Source organism: Rhineura floridana, chromosome 11 (genome assembly GCF_030035675.1).
Source record: "Rhineura floridana isolate rRhiFlo1 chromosome 11, rRhiFlo1.hap2, whole genome shotgun sequence".
Classification (NCBI taxonomy): Eukaryota; Metazoa; Chordata; class Lepidosauria; order Squamata; family Rhineuridae; genus Rhineura; species Rhineura floridana.
Genome location: NC_084490.1, coordinates 19,548,274 through 19,567,417, shown reverse-complemented (window position 1 = coordinate 19,567,417; position 19,144 = coordinate 19,548,274). Strand labels below are relative to the sequence as shown.

Below are 19,144 nucleotides of genomic sequence, written 5' to 3'. Positions count from 1 at the left end.
AATAAAAATGTTTCATAAATCATAAAAAGGCAGTACATCTTCACTTAATCCTTGGATAAATTATGAAAATCACTGTCCCCAAATTATTAGTTATTTATCTAATTTGTCCTTTACATTTACCAATCATCTACAACCTCATCCTGTAGGTAATATACAACAACTTACATCAACAAAAATTAAAGCACAAATCAAATGATAAAATAAAATATCAAATCAGATGTTATACAACATCAACACAAAAAAGAAAAGTACATAAAAAGGGTTACAATAATTCCACAGGGTAATAAAAAAGAGTGTTTATACTCTCTCACATTACATACTAAAATAATTATATCAGCATTAAAATAAAAGTCAGATACATAAGGATGTTAAAAGGCCTAGGTGAATAAAAGGCCTGCCTAGCACCAAAAAGATGTCATTGTGGTGCCAAGAAGAGGCTCCTCCAGGTGACCTATTTATTGAGCATTCTTCCTCATTTGCGTTCACAAAGCTTACACGCAGTTTCGATTATATCCAGTCTTTATTGAGCATTCATTTATTGAGCAGGGAAGCTATACGGCAATTAACATTTGTCCTGCATTCATCCTGATTTGCTTGCAGGGTGTTTATGCATATTCTCATTAGGCATTTGTTCATCTCACCTAAGAATGGTGGAGAAATTTTATTTAGCTTGTATTTAAAGCCAAAATCGTCAAATTCACACTTTCTGAAACAATATGAACCAAAACACAGCTATCCTTCAAAATTCGTACTTCTCAACTTTGCCATACAGTTGTTCAACCAATGTTTACAAAAATGCATTTATTAGGGTGAAATGCGCATAAAAATAAATATACAAGTGAAAATAACATTAAAAATGCATTATATTAGGAGAAATTGCTTGCAAAAATTCTCACATTAGTCAAAACTGCATACAAAGATGTGTTTAGTAGAAGAAATTTACACTAAAATGCTGAAGAATTTTCATGAGGATTTTTTTTCAGAATGCAAATTGCTGAAGAAATATGGAGAGCTGAAATTAAGATTGGAAAAAATGAGAACTGAGAGAACAGAAACTGACAGAACTTTCCATCGCTATCCCATACTTTTCAATGCACTTCCCTGTCACACTCCAAACCTCAAAAACTCTGATTCTTTTTTGTTCTCTTGTGATGACAGGGTACTTTAATCCATTTTAATTGCACAAACTGAAATTTATAGTTTGTGCTTGAGTCCCTCTCACAGAATAGTGACAGTTTGGAGGCATCCTAGAGGAGAGTGTTCCACAGCTGAGGGGCCACCACGAAATAGGCTTTATTTATTGCGTTATATTGTGATAGTCGTGTGCTAAGACGGTTCATGGTGTGCTAAGATGGTTCATGGTGTCAATTCATGGTGTCTATCAGCAGCTATTAGTTGTAAGGGCTATATGGAACTTCCATGGTCAGAGGCAGTCTTCTTCTGAATATCATATGCTGGGGGGGGGCATCAGCAGAGATGGATGTTGCCTTCAACCGCTTCCTGAAGCATCTGTTTGGCTACTGTATGAGAAACTAGATAGTGGACCAGACAGACCTCTTATCTGATCCAGTTAATGTTCTTACCATCTCTTTTATCTTTTGCAGCGTTTCTTCCTGGATCTCTTTTATAAGATTTTATATATATATATTTATCTGAACCACAACGTTGGCAAACACTGCTTGAGCTCCTTGGCCCTCTCCTACCCACCATGTACCAGTTGCTGACAGTAATGTTGTACGCGGCCCTCGAAGCCCTGGCTGGACGCACCGCTTTGGCTGTCATTCAGGCACCGCATCACACAAACCAGAGTTGGGGATTGCCCAACTTCTTGGCCCACCTGAAGCGCTTGACGTCCTCGAACACCAATGCAACCACCAGCACAAGCAGGACCCGGCCCTCCGAGACCTGCCAAGGCTACTACGATGTTATGGGGCAGTATGATGCCGCATTCAACTGTACCACGGGGGGTTACCGGTTCTGCTGTGGCACATGCCAGTATCGTTTCTGCTGCGATGACCGATCCAGGAGGCTGGAACAAGGGAGGTGTCGTGAGAGCCCACAGTGGTTTGCCACCACAGTTGCTGGCATAGCCACTAATGGGCCTGATGTACCAAGAGGGGGCAAGCAGCAAGGCAACAGCACAGTGTACGTCATCTGTGGTGTCATTAGCTTCACCTTAGCTGTGGGAGTCGGGATCAAGTTCTTCTTCAGCAAAGCCTCAAGAAGACCACATGGGAGAGAACTTAACGTGCCCAGGTAAAAATACAGGCTGGTGGGTCGGGCCAAATGTTCTTCAGTCCCATGGTGTAAACCTGACAGCATCTCAGCTGGCAGTGGGGCTCGGAGCTGGTCTAAGATTCTTTTCTTCAGTTTTGCTTCAGAGAGTGAATGAGGAGTGGCTTCAGACCAGATTGAATTTTGTGTGTGTCCTCCTCAGAATTTTTAAAAAATATTATCCTAATGGACTAATGCAGCTGCAAATATTTTATTAATAGTCCAGTTCACTTTAAAACTTTATTTCTGACCCTTTTCCTTGCAAAATTATTAATTTTCTCCTCCAAATCAATTTCTCTTGCAGGTTCACACTCAATAGACAAAATAGCTAGGTGGCTCAATATTCTTGCTCCATCGTAGAACACTTGCATTGTTTTATGAGGGCAGCCTGTAAATCCTGCCAGAAGCATTGGTACTCTCTGTCCCTGGGATCAATGTTCCCAATTACTGTGGTGCTTGTCCCTCTCATCAGCTGTCTCTCCCTCTTGCCTAAGCAGAAAGAACTCTGGGACTGGTAGGGTTTTCTTAGAGCATGTCACCTGGGGAAGCACAAACCTCTCTGATGAACTGAAAGTCATAGTTTAACTGCACAAGCACTTGGGCCAGTAATTCGCTGTTCAGGATGTTGCTCATTAACCTCTAATACTGCATGGGATTGAAACAACACTTGTCAGTGTCCTAATGCCATTATACAAATCTATGGGTGGAAACACACTCACTGTACTGCTGGTTCCAGTGCATCTCCACCTCTCTCTTCTGAAAACAGGGGAACATGACAATAGTCCAATGAAATCCCACCCCTTTTTACTGTAAAACCTGGAGGGAGCAGGCTGAGTGCATTAAAAAAAAACCCAGCTTCAAATAGATTTCACAACTGATTGGCAGATCTATCTGTTCCCCTTCCAGGTGTGGCTAATGGAAACACTTTGATCTGGCACTTAATGTGTTTACAGCCTGTGTTGTGACCAACCTTGAAATACTGGGTGGTATTCAATGCTAGTCCTAGGGTAGAGACACACTGTTGTGCCAGCTGCAGTGCGTCTCCACTTCTGTTTTCTGAAAACAGGGGCACATGTCACTAGGTTAACTGTGCCCCTTTTTACTCTAAAACCTGGTTGGATCAGTTCCAGTGAGTTTTTTTAAACATTCAGGTTCAGACAGATTTTGCAACTGATTGGTAGATCATCCCATTGCTGCTCCAGGTGTGGCCAATGGGAACACTTTGTTGTAGGCTCAGCAAAGACAGTGATTGCCATAATGCTTTGCTGTGGGCGGTCCTGAAAGGTCTGAAGTCAGCAGTGGGGAAGTGAGATATGTTGAGTGTGCCCACAGCCCTACTTAGATAACACACTGAAGTTAACAGACATGGCTAACTTAGTCTTATTAATTTCATTGTGTTTACTCTGAGTAGGGCTTAGCTGAATACAACCCAACTCTGTACATTTCTGATCTCTGCACCTCAAAAAATCTGGAAAAGGTTCAGGAAAGGGCAAGCAAGATGATAATGGGGCTGGAATAAACTTCCCTGTTAGGACAATCTACAACATTTGGGGCTTTTAAATTTGGGGCGAGGGGAACGAATAACAGAGGACATGATAGAGGTGTATAAATTTATACATGGGGTAGAGAAAGCAGTTAGATAGAAATCCCACACACACACCTCTTTCATAATACTAGAACTTGTGGCCATCAAATGAAGCTGAATGGGAAGAATCCAGTCAGACAAAAGGTAGCACTTCCCCACCCAGTGCATAGTTAAACAGTGGAATTTGCTGCCACAAGAAGTAGTAATGGCCACAAACCTGGATGGCTTTAAAAAGCGTTTAGAAAAATTAATGGCCTTCAGTTGCTATTAGCCATGGTAGCTGTGTACTTCCTCCAGTATCAGAGGCAGTATGCTTCTGAATATCAGTTGCGCAGGTGGGGAGAGTTTATGTGGTGCTCATGTCCTGCTTGCAAGTTTCCCTCGGGCATCTGGTTGGCCATTGTGAGAACAGGATGCTGGACTAGATGGGCTCAATCCAGCTACTCTAAAAGACAGCTTGCCCATCACAGCCAAACTTCAGCAGTAATGTGCAGGCGCAAGGGAGCATACAAGGGAGTATTGGATGTGTTCTTGACTACCTTTCACAGTGATCAATGGTGAAGCCCAACAGGCCTTGCCAGTGCCCTGCGTGAATTAATTTTGAGGCTTAGATAATTCTCCAGAACCCTTTGCAGCATGAGCAAAGGTTCTGTGACAGGTCTCATGGCAGGAAATGTGCTGTGTGGGCTATGTTCCCTGAAGGAAGAAATGTGAAAACACTGAACCTGTGTTTGTTAGTCAAGTAAAGTTCTCTCTGAGGCATAGCTTTCATGCAGCACCATCATGCTCAGTTGTGGTTAGTGCCCATTGGGACTGATAGAACAGAAGGCAGGGAGACCAACAGTAGGCAGAGCTAGAGCCAGTGACAGGCAAAGCCAGAGCCAGTGACAGGCAGAGCCAACTAATTATACTTTTGTCACCATCTTCCTCCTCCTCCCTGCTGGGAGGGCAACAATGAGACTAAGAAGGGGGAGGATGACATTCAGTGCCAGCCTCCTAGACTGGTTGTAAGTAAGAAGGCAGGTGAAGAGGAGCTGAGGACAGATTGGTGGGGCAAAGCTTCATTTGCCCTAACAGGACAGCCTCCACTGATTAACGCAATACCATAAAGATACTGAAGCTGGTTAGACTGTAGGCTTATCCACATGGGAGCATTGCTTTGTACTAAAGATACTGTTTTTACCTCCATTTTCTATTTGCGCTGTCCGCAGTAAAGACTCCATGCCAGCTGCAAACACGGTGTTTTCTATTCACACTGAGGGGAAGGATCAATCATGCAGTTTCCTAATGACCATGCCTTTTAACATTTCAATTCCCTCTGGTTGCATGGCAACCAAGCATGCTGAAATTGTTCTACCAGCTGCAATAGGTTCAATTAAAAAACAACAACCTGGAAGTGTGATTATTTGTATTTTCACTTGTACGATACAGCTGAAATACAAATCTTTGTTTGAGCAGTGTTATGCTTTTGTGCACAAGTTAGGGGGGGGAAGAAAATTAAGACACCGTTTGCAGCAACATAAAAAAGGCCAGCAGAATGGAGGAGAGCAGCTGGAAACTGCTTGTCAGCACACAGGAAATGAAATGAAAGAAGGGAGGAGGAGATAGTGGGCATGGAGAGGGGAATGATTGACAAGCCCACCCAAAAGCATTGGGGCAAAACGTCTACAAGCACTAGAGATATGGAGTGAATACTTTTTTTCTTCCCTTTTCATATTATCAGTGGATTGGATTAATACAGATTTACAGAGGGGAAATTGCATGATAGCTTCTGTTTGCTGGTAATGTCATGTGAACCATGTGAATTAAAAGGAGACATGAGTAGTACCAAACACACAGTAAACCACCATGTAGATGAGCCCTGTGTGTTCCAGGTACCTCAGTGCAGCCCAAACTACTGCTATATACATGCCTTTATATCTTCTTATTCACTCACTCTTTGTTTCTTTTCCTGGCCAGGGCTCTGGTTGACATTCTCAGGCATCAAGCAGGCACCAGCTCATGCTCTGAACGCAACAACAGCCTCGTAATTAACTCAAGCTTCCAAGATAATGGTTCAGCTCGTCCCCCAAAGAACTTGTACAACACAGTGAAACCTTCCAAAAGCAGTCATGGTAAGAGGCAGGGAACTGCAGGCAGCCTCATGAGGGGAGAGGTGGCTTGGGTTAGTAAACCCTGAATCAGCTACCAGCCTTCACCAATAGCTTGATCTGCCAAACCATTTATTAGAATTACAGGAATTATTTATTTATTTATTTATTTATTTATTTATTTATCATCATCATCATCTCCATCATCTGAAAAGCTTTGCCTGGTTTATGTAGAGATGAAGCTGCTGTTAAAAGCATAGGAAGGCTGGGTTTTCCTGATTGGTTGGCAACCTAAGCTGCGGGGAGAGTGACTATGCCAAAGGTGAGCATCTCCTTTGGGAGTGTCATGGGGAGTGGTAGAGGCGAGTGTCTTGGCCTTTATGACTTGGAAGTCAACTCCAACCCCTTCTTCTGATGGCAACATAATGATTTAAAATAAATAATAAGCCAATGCCCTGGCTTAAAGAATGGTGTCTGAGCGCACAATACAGCTCTTTCTCTACTGAAGGTAGAGCCTGGCACTGATTTTATTATTTTATGCCTTCTATGTTAAATTTTACCCTTATAGTCCCCTTTAGTACCACTACCTATTTATATGTATATATGTGTTTATATATATATTGTATTTTATGTATTTTAATTTATTTAAATGTTTTGTGATTTTATTGTTTACAATTTTATTATGTATGTGTTTGATTTTATTTTTGTAAGCCACCCTGAGTGCTCTATTATAGGGTAGAAGGGCAGGATAGAAATATTTTAAATAAAATAAATAAATAAGTGAGTGCCTCAGCTAGATGATTTGGATATCATGTCAAAACCATAGTTTGCAGAACCCACACCGAGGTTTTGGCATCATGATGTCTGAAGAATCAACACTTTATTACAAATCATGGTTTGTGAGCTAGTGGCAGCCTAATCCAGATCTGAAGCTACCGGTTTGCAAACCACAGTTTGAACAAACACTGATTTGGTGTTACACCTGAATCAACAACTATGGGTTAGTATGTTGGTCCACTCTCAGAGGCTTTTGTGTGGGATAGCATCTGAAAATCTTGAGCAAAGGGCGTGGGTGGGAGAGACATTGCAAAAACTATGGCTTGCCTGGAAATCTCAGAACACCAACTATAGTTTGGAGCCTAAGCTATAGTTAGCATGAACCATAGTTTGGTGTTAAGGTCTGCCCCAACCCCAGTGAGAGACCACCAGGGAACTCCCATTCTAAGCCTTTTGGAGGAAGGAATGTCATATAAATGTAACAAAAATATATCCTCCCAAACCAGCAAAACTGAGATCAAAGACAGTGCTGCTTTATAAGAGATGAAAGCCTCGCATCCTATTTCTTGAAAGCATCCTGATCTGACCTTTCCATGTCCCCCAGCAATTTCCTTGGAAGATAATGCTTTCTATCCCTTTTTTTTCAACCTACTTGCAGCCACTTCACTTTCCCCAGCTATTTTCTTGTTGGAATATCTCTTGCTAACTCCTGAGCTTTGGAGGTTGCATATATAGATATACTTGTGGAGAAACAGCCTGTTTGCCATGACAACAAGTTCTAGCTGTCTGGCTGTCTTTGTGTTGGCTTGAAGATTAATATTAGGGTTGTGGGGGGAGGGCCTCATTAAGAAATGAACTGTTTCCTTTCCAGGTAGAACGAGAAAGGTCAAATGCTCAGGAAAGCTGGGTTATGCTGTTTCCCTCTTCTCTCCCTTCTGAGATCCCAGAGACCCGGGCATGCTTGACCTTAATCACTCCATTTAATAGCAAACTCAGGTGATGGCTGCCAACAAAGTTATTGGCAAACCAGGGCCACTTACAAAGAAGAGGGAAGTATCAGCATGCTCAGGGGAACCCCAAGGTTTGCAGAAATACAAAAAAATTGGAAGACTTGAAAGGTGCAGCATCCATCCCCCCAATAACCTAAGGAGGACTGAATTCATTCATTCATTTCATTTACGGTCAAAGACCAGCACTATATGAGGACTGAATATGCTTATTAGCCACAAAATATGGGCTGACAATGGCAAAAGAAAAAAACAGAATATGTCAGGAGAATGTGATTGTCCTGCTTGGAAGGAGTGACTGGCTGGCCTGGAACCCAAAACAAGAACACCCAATTTATGAGGGAGGGTACACTGCAACATTTGGTTGCAGACTCCACTTATAGTAGTAATAGCAGTAGTAATAATAACATCATAATTGAGAGCAAGAGTGCTGTAGTGGCCAGATTGTTGGACTTTGACTGGTTCAAATCCCTGCTCAGCCATGAAGCTCACGGTGTGACGTTTGGCCAATCACGCTGTCTCAGCTTAACCTATTGTCAAGGGTGGAGATTGTAAGCCTTACAATGTAAGGGATGGTATGGGTCCTCCTTCCATGATACCTTTGCACCTGGTCCTCAAATTGCTGCAGAAACAGAGGGAAAGGGTTTGGTTTGGCCCCCTGTTCTTCCTCCAAATATAATCAGCTCCAATGCCTGTAGCCAATGCACCTGTTCCTCCTCTCCTCCACTTCTCATTCCCAGCCCTCAAATAAAGCCATGCACATTCTATGTCAGGGATGGGAAAACTTCAGGCTTGTTTTTTCACTAGAGCTCCAACACCCACCAACCAGAGCAAGGTGCAAGACACATGCTAAGAATTCAGGAACAGGGTGCCTCTGCTGCACACATGTTTAGCCCAGAAATCTATGATCAGTATCAGAACCAACCCTTTCACACACACAAAAATCCCCCAAACATTCTTTTTCAGTAACCTAAGTTTTTTTGGGGGGATATGAGGGAACTTTAGTTTATTTCTATTATTAGATAGTTGAGAATCGGAAATCCTTTGCCAATCTTCCTGAAAATCACCCAAAGATCTACCTTCTGCAAATCCTTGCTCTATGAGACGTAGTGGTGTCATTGTGTGGGATCCCAAACAGCCCATTGGCTGCCATGGCAACTTGTCTATGCCCTCTTCACCTCCCTGTTTGATTATGTCTTTGGGGTGTGTCATCCCAGAGGTTCTGATGCTTTTTTGTCATGGCAGCAGGCGATCCTGCTGCCAGAGCAACCCAACTGCATAAGCCTGGGGCAAGAGCCTGGCCATCTGAGGGTGTTGGGGGCCATGTCTACCTTACAGAGTTGTTGTGAGAATAACAATTGGGGACATCATGTGAGTCGCTCTGCCTTCTTTGGAGGAAGGTGAGATTAAAATGTTACCAAAAGAGTATGTTTTTATATATTGAAGACAGATATATATCACACCTTTTAGTAAAGCTTTCACGGCAGGTGAAAAAGATGCTAAAATCGACAATTAAAATAATAAGTTAAAACGGCTAATTACAAAAACAATTATATAACATCATACAAAATAAAAACAGCAAAGTGTAAACCAGCAGAATAAAAATATTTCAACAGCCTGAGAAAAGAAGGTGGTCTTAATTTTGCACTTAAATGTTAACAGTACTGGACTCTGGGTGGAGGTTGCATAGCTGGATCACCACCACAGAAAAGGCCCTGTTCCCTACCTAGTCACCATCCACCTCAAATCTGAAGATCTTTGCAATCATCAGGACCAGTACTGGACAAAATTGTGTCCCAGCAAGGGTGCATCTTTTGGTGTACTCATCTATTGAAACTCATTTTTTTAGTGCACTTGTAGTCTAGTTCACAACACTTATGGTTATAGTCAACTAAGGCCTACTCAGAGTAGACCCACTGAAATTAATGAACCTAGGTTGGCCATGTCTGTTAACTTCAGTGGGTGTATTCTGAGTACCACCCTTTGTGGCTACACAATTATTTGTCATATTGTGTTTATAAATCTGTGCAGAAATAACGATAATTTATATCAAACTTTCACTAGGCCAGGTGTCCACAAGCTATCAAACAGCACCAGTGGCAGGTGAGGTTTGGTTCAAGCCAACACCACATCAGACCTGACCCAACCTGAGAACATATTTGATCTAATCATATATCAGTCTCACATCAGTTTCAGTTAGATTATTAGTTTTTAGTTGCATCCATGGCTATGTGCACGTGTATATGCAAATATAAAAGTTTATTGTTTCTATTTTCACTGTCCTTTCTGTTACAATAATACACATTTTTGGGTAATACTATGGGACCTCTTAAACTTGACATAGTTTAGAGATTCAGCATATCTTAATCTGGCCCTGACCTCCATGGTCAAAGACAGTGTGCCTCTGAATGATAGTTGTTGGGAATCACAAGTGAGAGAGTGCTTTTGTGCAGGGCCTGTTTTTGGGCTTCCCAGAGGCATCTGGTTGGTTGCTGTGAGAACCGGATGCTGGATTAGGTGGGCTATTGGCCTGATTTGTCAGGCTCTTTTGATATTCAATAAGTATGCATGATTTACAACATGTACAACATTTGTTGAATACTCTCTCAGCCCAAACCCAGTTGTAATTTTTTCCCAGTTAACACTGACTGTGCAGATCAGTGTTGTCAGTTTTACAATTGAAGATTAATTGTTTGTAGGCTGGTTTGGTTACACATCTGGGAGCTGACATTTTTGAGTCTGAATTGGGTGACCTCTAGTGGCTTCTTGAGGCAGATGAGAATTTTCCATCTTTAGCAGATACAGATTAACACATCACACCCCACACATACTTCTTTTCTCTTTTGCTTGCAGATAACATGCATCATAATTACATCCATTTGAACGTCAACAGTCCCAAGCACCACACGGCCACTCTGGGTAAGTGTCAGGAGCTTTTTGATCCCTAGGTAGCATCTGGAGCTAACAGACACACACACACACAAAAGCAAGACATGGTGTGAGAGAATGGCATCTTATTAGCAATCAGCTAATTTACTATTGACTTTTTATTTACATTTTGTAAAAATAAGAATGAGCTGCTGTTCAGCTAAAAAGCCTTCCAAAGTGGCATACCAAAATTGTAATAACATAAAGTTTTAAAACAACGGTGAACATAACAGGTGGTGTGCATTGCTAGTCCTACTCAGAGTAGACCTATTGAAGTGTCTAGACATTTCAGTGGATTTACTGCTTAGCTGAATACAACCCAGTATCTTTGAGCAGCATACGGACAGCAGACAGCATCCGTAATATCAATAAATCTCATTGTGGGAACAAATCAACCTCTGTCAAAGTCCCATCAAAACAAGACAGTCTTCACCAATTTCCTATAAATTCACAGGACAAAGTGCCCTCTGGTGGCCCCCTCCTCCATTGATGGACTCTGTTGGGCTTACCTGGAGATGGACAGCAGGGCTCTGAGCACCATTTTTATTACCCACAATGCCCCCACTTTGATGTCACTCCAGAACATTGTGGGAAATTAAAATGGACCCAGCCACCTGACATTGCTTGGGAAACCAGGCCAGAAAAAATATATTTTAAGGTAGCTAGACCCAGCCACCTGGCATTGAATGCCAGGCCAGAAAAAATATTTTAAAGGGTTTCAGGGTAGGCATAGCTGTAGACCCTACTGAGGTGCTGGCTCCTTGGCAGGTGCCCAAGGATACTGGATGCTGACACCAGACCTGCTTCTTGTGTTCCACAGGTGAGAAGGCCCTGTCCTATGTACACACCAGCTGTACTTCAGATGTGGGACACAGAGCCTCCCCTGATGGTCTCAGTGGATGGGCAGATAATATGGAAACACATGTTCCTTTAGATAGTAGGCAAAATCCTACTTCCACAAAAGCATGGCATGTAGATGGAGGACTGACGTCCCTGATTCCATCCTCCACCTGATTGGAACTGCCACCACCAGTGGTGTAGTCGTCTGGGGCCGTGGGGTGTGTGTGTCATATATTTCTTACTTTTTAGGAGTAGGCTCCCAGCCAGGACCCTATGTACGAGCCAATCATCATGAAAGGGGAGCATGTTAGCCACTGAAAAGAGTCCTCGTCCTTTTGGGCTGATTGGAGCCAATCAGAGTGAAAGGAGATTAGTCAGCTACTGAGAAGACTCTTCTCAGTAGCTAACACACAGCTTCCCCTTTTGTGCTGACTGGCTTCTAGGGATGTGGGTTGTAGTGGGGTGTGGACTCAAAGACAACACAGAGCAAGAGATACAAGGGAAAATGGAAAAGGGGACATGACTGTGAGGGGGCATGGCTGTAAGGGGACATGGTTTGACTATCATGGAGGGACCATGCACTTCTGAATTTGCCACTACACTACTGGCCACCACTCATACCTAGGCCACTGAAGATGTGGTGAGTTAGGGTCTCTCAACTTGCTGTTTATTTTATTTATTTATTTATAAAAATATTTTATACCACTGTTTAGCTAAAAACAAGAAAGTGGTTTATAACATGTAAAAAAACCCAATTACCATAGCATAAAAACATTAAAAAATACAATAAAAACAAAAGTCAAAAAGCATCTTCTTAATTGCCTGCATAAGCCTGGCAAAACAGAAAGGTTTTCAGCAGGCACTTAAAAATTAAAGCAGAATTTACCTGAGAAGAGGGGATCTACTGGCACCAGTTGAACATCAGCCCATCCTTCCTCCTGCCTTTTGTTAAATAAAAGCCTTCAGCATAACTCAAGCAATCTGGGCAGCATGGAGGGAACTCTGTCCTTTGGGTGGTGGTACAGAATCCGGCCAAGCCCCAAGTTCTGAACTAAGTGAGTTTATTGAAGAAGATGGTAAAGGGAAACTAGGAAACAGGCAGTGAGTATGCACAATAAAAGAAAATAAAGCAGTTTACTGGTCTACCTAAATGGTATTGAACAGTATGATGTAGCAAACTCACTTAGGGCGTTTCCATACTGTGGCAATGTTTGGGTGGATTCAGTCACATACTGGCAGATTCAGGTTGCACAATTATAGTTGATGGAGAGCTTTTATGCAACAAACCCGCTTTCCTAAAAGAACAGACATTTTGTGATAAGGACAGTGATGGGAAAACCCATCGGAAAGCGTGGGATGACACTTGCTTTAATGCAACGTCATCTAATCTACCTGCAAACAATTCAGGATGAATGCTCAATAAACACATCGTTGGAAGCACCCTTACTTCAGGGTGTTTCCTGATCTGTCCTTTTTATTCAAATTTCTCACAGGGAGCTCCCAGACACCCCCACCTTTCCAATATAGTCAGTGCAAGTCAATAAACCCTCACGCATGCCCCACCTACCTCTCCCATTCCTGTAAATGATGTGTGCGCCCTATGTGCATGCCTGCCATCAACTAAGATGGCGATGGGGGCTTCCCTAAGGGGCTGACACTCCCACTGCCATCTTAGTTGATGGCAGGCATGCGCACACAATGTGCATGTCATTCACAGGGACAGGAGAGAGAGGTGGGATGCACAGGAGTGCTTATTAGCCCCACGCAGCCATATGGGGGGGTTGGGCTAGGGCACTGTGGATCTGGGGCAGGCTGGTGACCAAGGGCCCAGTCATGCCTGGTGCCGGCCCTGCTGATGTGGAAATTGGGAGAACTGAACTTAAGACTGGAAAAGGAAGAAAGAGAAAGAAACCGAAATTCAGAGGTTTGCCCATTCTTAGGCACAACAACACTGCAGGCAGAGTTGAACTGGCACCGGAAAGGGAGAGGATGGCCAGTGGAATGACCAATCTCATTGGCTGTGCTCTGCTCCCACCGTCAGAGTCAGCATGCTTCTGGATGGCATTTGCTGGGAGCCGCAGGAAGACAGAGCACTCTTGTGCTCAGGTCCTGTGTGGATTTCCTACAGGCATCTGGTTGGCCACTGTGAGAACAGGATGTTGGACTCAGTGGGCCATTGGCCCCATTCAGCACCCTGTTCTTACTTTCCACCCTGGTGGAGGGGAGGAACGGAGGGGAAGGGAAAGAGGAGAATGTTTGCTTTATCTCAGGACTGTCGATCCTGGCAGCGATTGGGCTTTGGCAGATGGAAATGAATCTGCTCAGGGCTTAGCTAAGTGCGAAGGCAAGAGATTTCCCAGGCAGGCTCTCTGTCTCCCAAGCCTCCTCACTTTGTGAACGCCTGCTTGCCAAATGGGGATGGGACTTCGATGAGGTCCTGCTAGACTTTTACACCGCATGGAATTCAGCCCTGCGTAGTTCATAGGGAGCTGCTTCATGTTGAATCAGACCATTGGCCCATCCAGCCCAGTCTTCACTGATTGGCAGTGGCTCTCCAGGGTTTTAGACCCGGGGCTTTCCCAGCCACTCTGAGCTGCAGCAGCAGCTCCCTCTTAACAGCCCTCTTGACAATCTGGATCAGGGACCCTGGACCTGCTGTTTACAACAATAAGATGCAAAAACACCTGTGCCACGATCCTACGGACCCAAGGAAGGAAGAACAACAAGGATGGATTCAGGGGAGGAGTAGGTGCTACCAGGCGTCATGGGAAAGGGCTGTAGGTCAATGGCAGAGCAACTGCTTTGCATGCACAAGGTCCCAGGTTCAATTCCTGGCATCTCCAGGTAAAGCGGGGAGAGACCCCCTTCTGAAACCCTGGATAGCTGCTGCCAGTCAGTATGGACAATACCAAGCCAGATGGACCAACAGTCTGACTCAGCATGAGGCGGCTTTCTATGTTCCTAGGAGTTTTGCAAGCTGAGTGCCACCATGCCCAGCAGCAGCAATTTCTTTACAACCCCATAGGCAGATGTAGGATAAAGGTGCCCGGGGCACACTGGGTCCTTCTCCACCACAGAGGATGACTCAACAAGATGCTTGCAAGCAGCTCAGCCATTACAAGCATATGTTTATTGCAAAAATGGTAATACTTTTTTTTAATTATTCTTTTTATTGCTGCTGAGGCGTTACTTTGTGTTTCACTAATTATTTAGCTACAACCATAAAAGGTAAAGGTAGAGGTGCCCCGCACTTGTAGTGCGAGTCGTTTCCGACTCTTAGGGTGACGTCTTGTGACATTTACTAGGCAGACCGTATATGTGGGGTGGGATTGCCAGTTCCTTCCCCGGCCTTTCTTTACCCCCCAGCATATGCCAGGTACTCATTTTACCGACCACGGATGGATGGAAGGCTGAGTGGACCTCGACCCCTTTTACTGGAGATTCGACATCCTCCTTCCGTTGAAATCGAACTCCGGCCGTGAGCAGAGCTTCGGCTGCGTTACTGCCACTTACCACTCTGTGCCACGGAGATAACCATAACTGATTATAAATAATAATAAAAGAGCAAGCAGTTCCTCGCGCTGAAAACAGTAAATGAGTTAGCAGAAAACCTCCCACCAGGAAACAGGAATTTGGCAATTAAAACCAGTTAATAATGCTCCAGCTGGGAGGAAACCGACCAATGGAAAAGCAGAGTACCACCTGGAGGGGAGAGGGGTCCCCTGGCAAAGAAGAACATGGTGGTGCCCTGGGGCACTATGGGGAAATCAAAATGGTGGGGAGCTTTCCATCCACTTGCCTCCATGGGGCTTGGCAGGTGGCCCAAATGGCAGCACCAGGGAGTCTTGCCAGGACACATGGATGCCATCAGGGGCCTAAGAATGCTGGAAGCAGCTGTCAGTCCCTGATCATGACCGCCAACAAATATCAGTTGCATTTTGCATGTCCGCCTGGGAGAGAGTGGTTCTGCAATTATGTTTTAGCTGTAAAAAGCCACCATGAGGGAGAGGGGAGAGCAAGGCTGGCTGCCCTTGATTATCTTCATGTCCCTCTTGCTGCTGACCTGATTGTAAGCACAGGTCAGGGTTGGCAGGGGGATGCCGAGGTGAAGGTGGATCAAAGGAGACGTTCTGGCATGTGGCTGCATAAAAGGCAGCCGTCGGGAGCAGCAGGCATGATTGTTGCCTGGTAGCAATGGAGACTGATGGCTCTGATGTGCGTCAGTGGAATCTGCTCCGGGTTTTAGTTCAAACTTTCAAGCACTTTGGACAGCTCCTTGAAAGTATGGACTAAAACCTGGAGCAGATTCACTGACCCACTAATTATCTGGCACAGGCCTAAGGATGGATAAAAGGAATGTAAGTATAAGAAAAGGTGGGAGGGAATCTTGTTCAGATAAGGCAAAAGAACAGAGAGAAAGCTGGAAGAAGCAGAAGGGAGTTCACTGCCACAAAGCAGAGGGGTGCTGGACAAAAATATTGTGTGTAGCTGAAGTAGGGTGGTGTTTAATGAGGGAACAAGAGAAACCTTGTGATAAGGAGGATCCTGACCTTTCTCAAAAGCAAGGGATCCACCAGGTGCACTCTGACGTAAGAGCACACTCCGGGGCTCTGAGGGTTCTCAGTGTAAAGGGAAATCTTAACAGCCACCACTAAGCAGGACTGAGAGGACATGGGAGGACAATATAGGAAAGATGGGAATTCAACAGGACTGTCAGCAGTGTTGCTTGGATGCTCCGCAAAAACAGTGAGCAAATGTCTAAATAGCTAGTGTGGAAGCAACCCTTCTTAATAAAACCCCATATACACTGGGAGTCAGTCTGAATTGGAACTAATACGTTTTCTCTCCCTTCTCTGTCCCCAAAAAGACTGGCACATGAACCATACGCCCAGTCACTCCAGTTCAAAGTACAACACTCTCAGCTGCTCTCGCTCCTTCCACAACCTCTCCCATCTGCCCCCCTCCTATGAGACGGCCGTCAAGTCAGAACTCAACCGCTATTCCTCACTTAAGCGCTTGGGTAAGTTGGAGGGAATATTGGGACAGTTGTTTCAAGAGGGGCACCTGATCTTCTCCAAAGGCTGTTAACGGGAGCATTAATACACTTCATCCTCCATGTGCATGCATGCCAGTGACTCACTTTCTTTGCCTTTGACTCTTGTTATGTTACGTTATGTTATGGTTTATTTCTAGGCCGCCTTTTGACCAAAAAGGCCCCCAAGGCGGCTTACACACAAATAGAAAAACACAAATACAAAATACAAATAAAAACAACACAATTTACAAAAATTCAAGCCAACAAAATCCTAGCATTTCTAAAAAGCAACAATATGCTTCTACACAGCAAAATATGCAGTCTATCTCAAATATTTTGAATTAAAAAAAAAAACTCTTGTCAGTGGTTTGTCCTTCCATCCCATCTCACCACCAAGAATTTTCACATGTGAGGCTTACATTGTTGTTGAGCCTCTCTTGAACTACTTACATGACCTGCCTGGTCAATACAGAAGAGAGACTGCATTTATAAGGCAAATGAGAATTCTAGCCAATGTCCATGTTATAAACTGACTGAGGGCCAAATTAGATGTGATGGGGCACCCACGTGTATTTTTTCCGGGTGTCTGTCCTGATCACAAGGGTTTTGTATGTATGTGGAGGAAGATGTCTATTTTTTACATAAAATTCTGCACGTGGGTGAATTGAAAGGAGCCAAACCCTGCCCCTCTCCCCCAACTTACCTCACTGCAGTCCATAGTGTCAAACATTTTTTTGTCACCCTTGCTCACTTCTGCTACTGGAGCTAGTTGAGACTAAGAGAAATGTGTTTGCTGTAGCAATGGAACACAGAGGGGTGAGGCAGGGTAGGGGGACTGGTTTTGTTCCCTTCGCTCAGGGCCTGCTCCAGGGCATGCCAGCAAGGTGTTACCTTCTCTGACTGTGGACTTACCTGGTGGCAGGATCTAAGTCTAGGAAGTCACGCACAATGCCCTAGAGCAATATTACATCAGGCACTTGTGGGAAATCATAAGTGGTGCACAGTCTTCCCACGCCTGAGGAAATTGGAGTGGGGGAGGGCAGGAGGACCAACACAGGTACCTGCGTCAGTGGGGGCCAGGTAAGTGTCTGTGGCTGTTGGCTGCTGAAGTTGGCCCTGGCTTTATCTGTCTGCTCCATTTTATGTAAAGTATGAATCTAATTCTTACATAAGTGGAACAGATATGTGAATATATACATGTGGCTGCTCTGTCACATCCAGTTTGGCCTTGAGTGGTGATTTGCTTTGAGCCTGACATGGGATTATCTCTCTCTTATCCATTTCTTTCTTCCTAACCATGTGATAGTAACTCTACCTATTCATCCCCCTAGAATTTCTCTGTCTTCCTCTTCTCACATCCACCAGTCCAACTTTTCATTACTCAGTGACATCTCACTTGTCTCTATTGTCTCCCAGCAGCTGAGAAGGATTTGGATGAATTCTATGCCAAGCGGCGACACCTTGCCGAACTGACTCGAGGGACCCTGCCCTTACATGCCATGAAGATGAACTACGACGGGGATGGTTACTCCGAAAAGTCACACAACCCACGGCGTGTCATGTCACAGGAACACATCCTTTCAGATGGTGGTGGTGGAGGGGGAAGCTACCGCCCATCACACTATGATTACACTATTCCACGAGAGCGTGTCATATCTCACGAGCACCTCCTCTCCCGTGAAAACTTGCATTCTCAGGAGCGCTTGCTGTCACCTGAGCGTCTCCATCAGCGCACAGGCCCCTTCCAGGAGATGCATCTGGGCCACCAGAAGGCCCTCTCTCAGACCAACGTCTGTGCCAGCAGTACTCCCATGCTTGACCACCACCATATGATGATGAAGAACTCTCACCCCACCTCCAACAATTCCCCCAAGGCTACAGCTCCTTGGGAAGGCAGTAGTAACCAGGCTGCCAGCCGGCGCCAGGGCTTTGCAGCCAAGAGGCAAAGCACCATTGATCAAGTCCAGTTCCTCCCAGGGCACCACCCAACCCAACACCTCCCTACTGGCAGCAAGAACGAGGTCACCGTGTGAGAGGCCCCTATTCCCCAGCTCAGGTTGATTTGACTTTTCAAGGCCATATTTCTCTAACCTTTTCTGCTCCACCCCACCCTTTCTTTGGTGCTCACCATCTTTTCTTGGGGCTCCTTTTTTTTAAAAGCCCTTTGGCCTCCATCTTGGTTGATGTCAAGTCCTAGTCAGGTCTTTGATAATGATACCATCTCAGTCTTCACTGGCTTTTGATGATGTCCATCCGACCTGCCAGGTCTTGACAATCTTTGATGATGATGTTGGCTATCAGTATTTGATGACATCAACACTATGGCTCATGTCAGGATGTGAAAGTGTCAAGTGCTTGATTTCTTAATGGAAACCTACTGCACAATCTGGGTTAGTTTCTGAAGATGTCAAAACTAGTAGATTTCATGTATTTGATTCTGCTGCTATTTCTTCCTGTGTCTGTTGACATCACTGCTGTCCAGATCTGATGACATCAACACTGAAATGATTTTCAGTTACTAGGCCTGTGGATCCTTTACAGCATCAATAATGTAGCCTTGGTGATAGCTTTGGATAATGTTACAACTGCCAGGCCCCATCAGTCTTTG

At 44.4% G+C, this 19,144-nt stretch overlaps 1 protein-coding gene across 1 annotated transcript; it reads left to right on the top strand.

The window, feature by feature from the left end:
• The first annotated feature begins 1,708 nt into the window (after positions 1 to 1,708).
• Positions 1,709 to 18,569, top strand: SHISA7 (shisa family member 7). Its single transcript, XM_061590674.1, has 5 exons — positions 1,709 to 2,256; positions 5,819 to 5,973; positions 10,587 to 10,652; positions 16,369 to 16,521; positions 17,953 to 18,569. Exons 1-5 carry the CDS (start codon positions 1,709 to 1,711, stop codon positions 18,567 to 18,569), a joined length of 1,539 nt encoding a protein of 512 aa, XP_061446658.1.
• Positions 18,570 to 19,144: the final 575 nt, after the last annotated feature.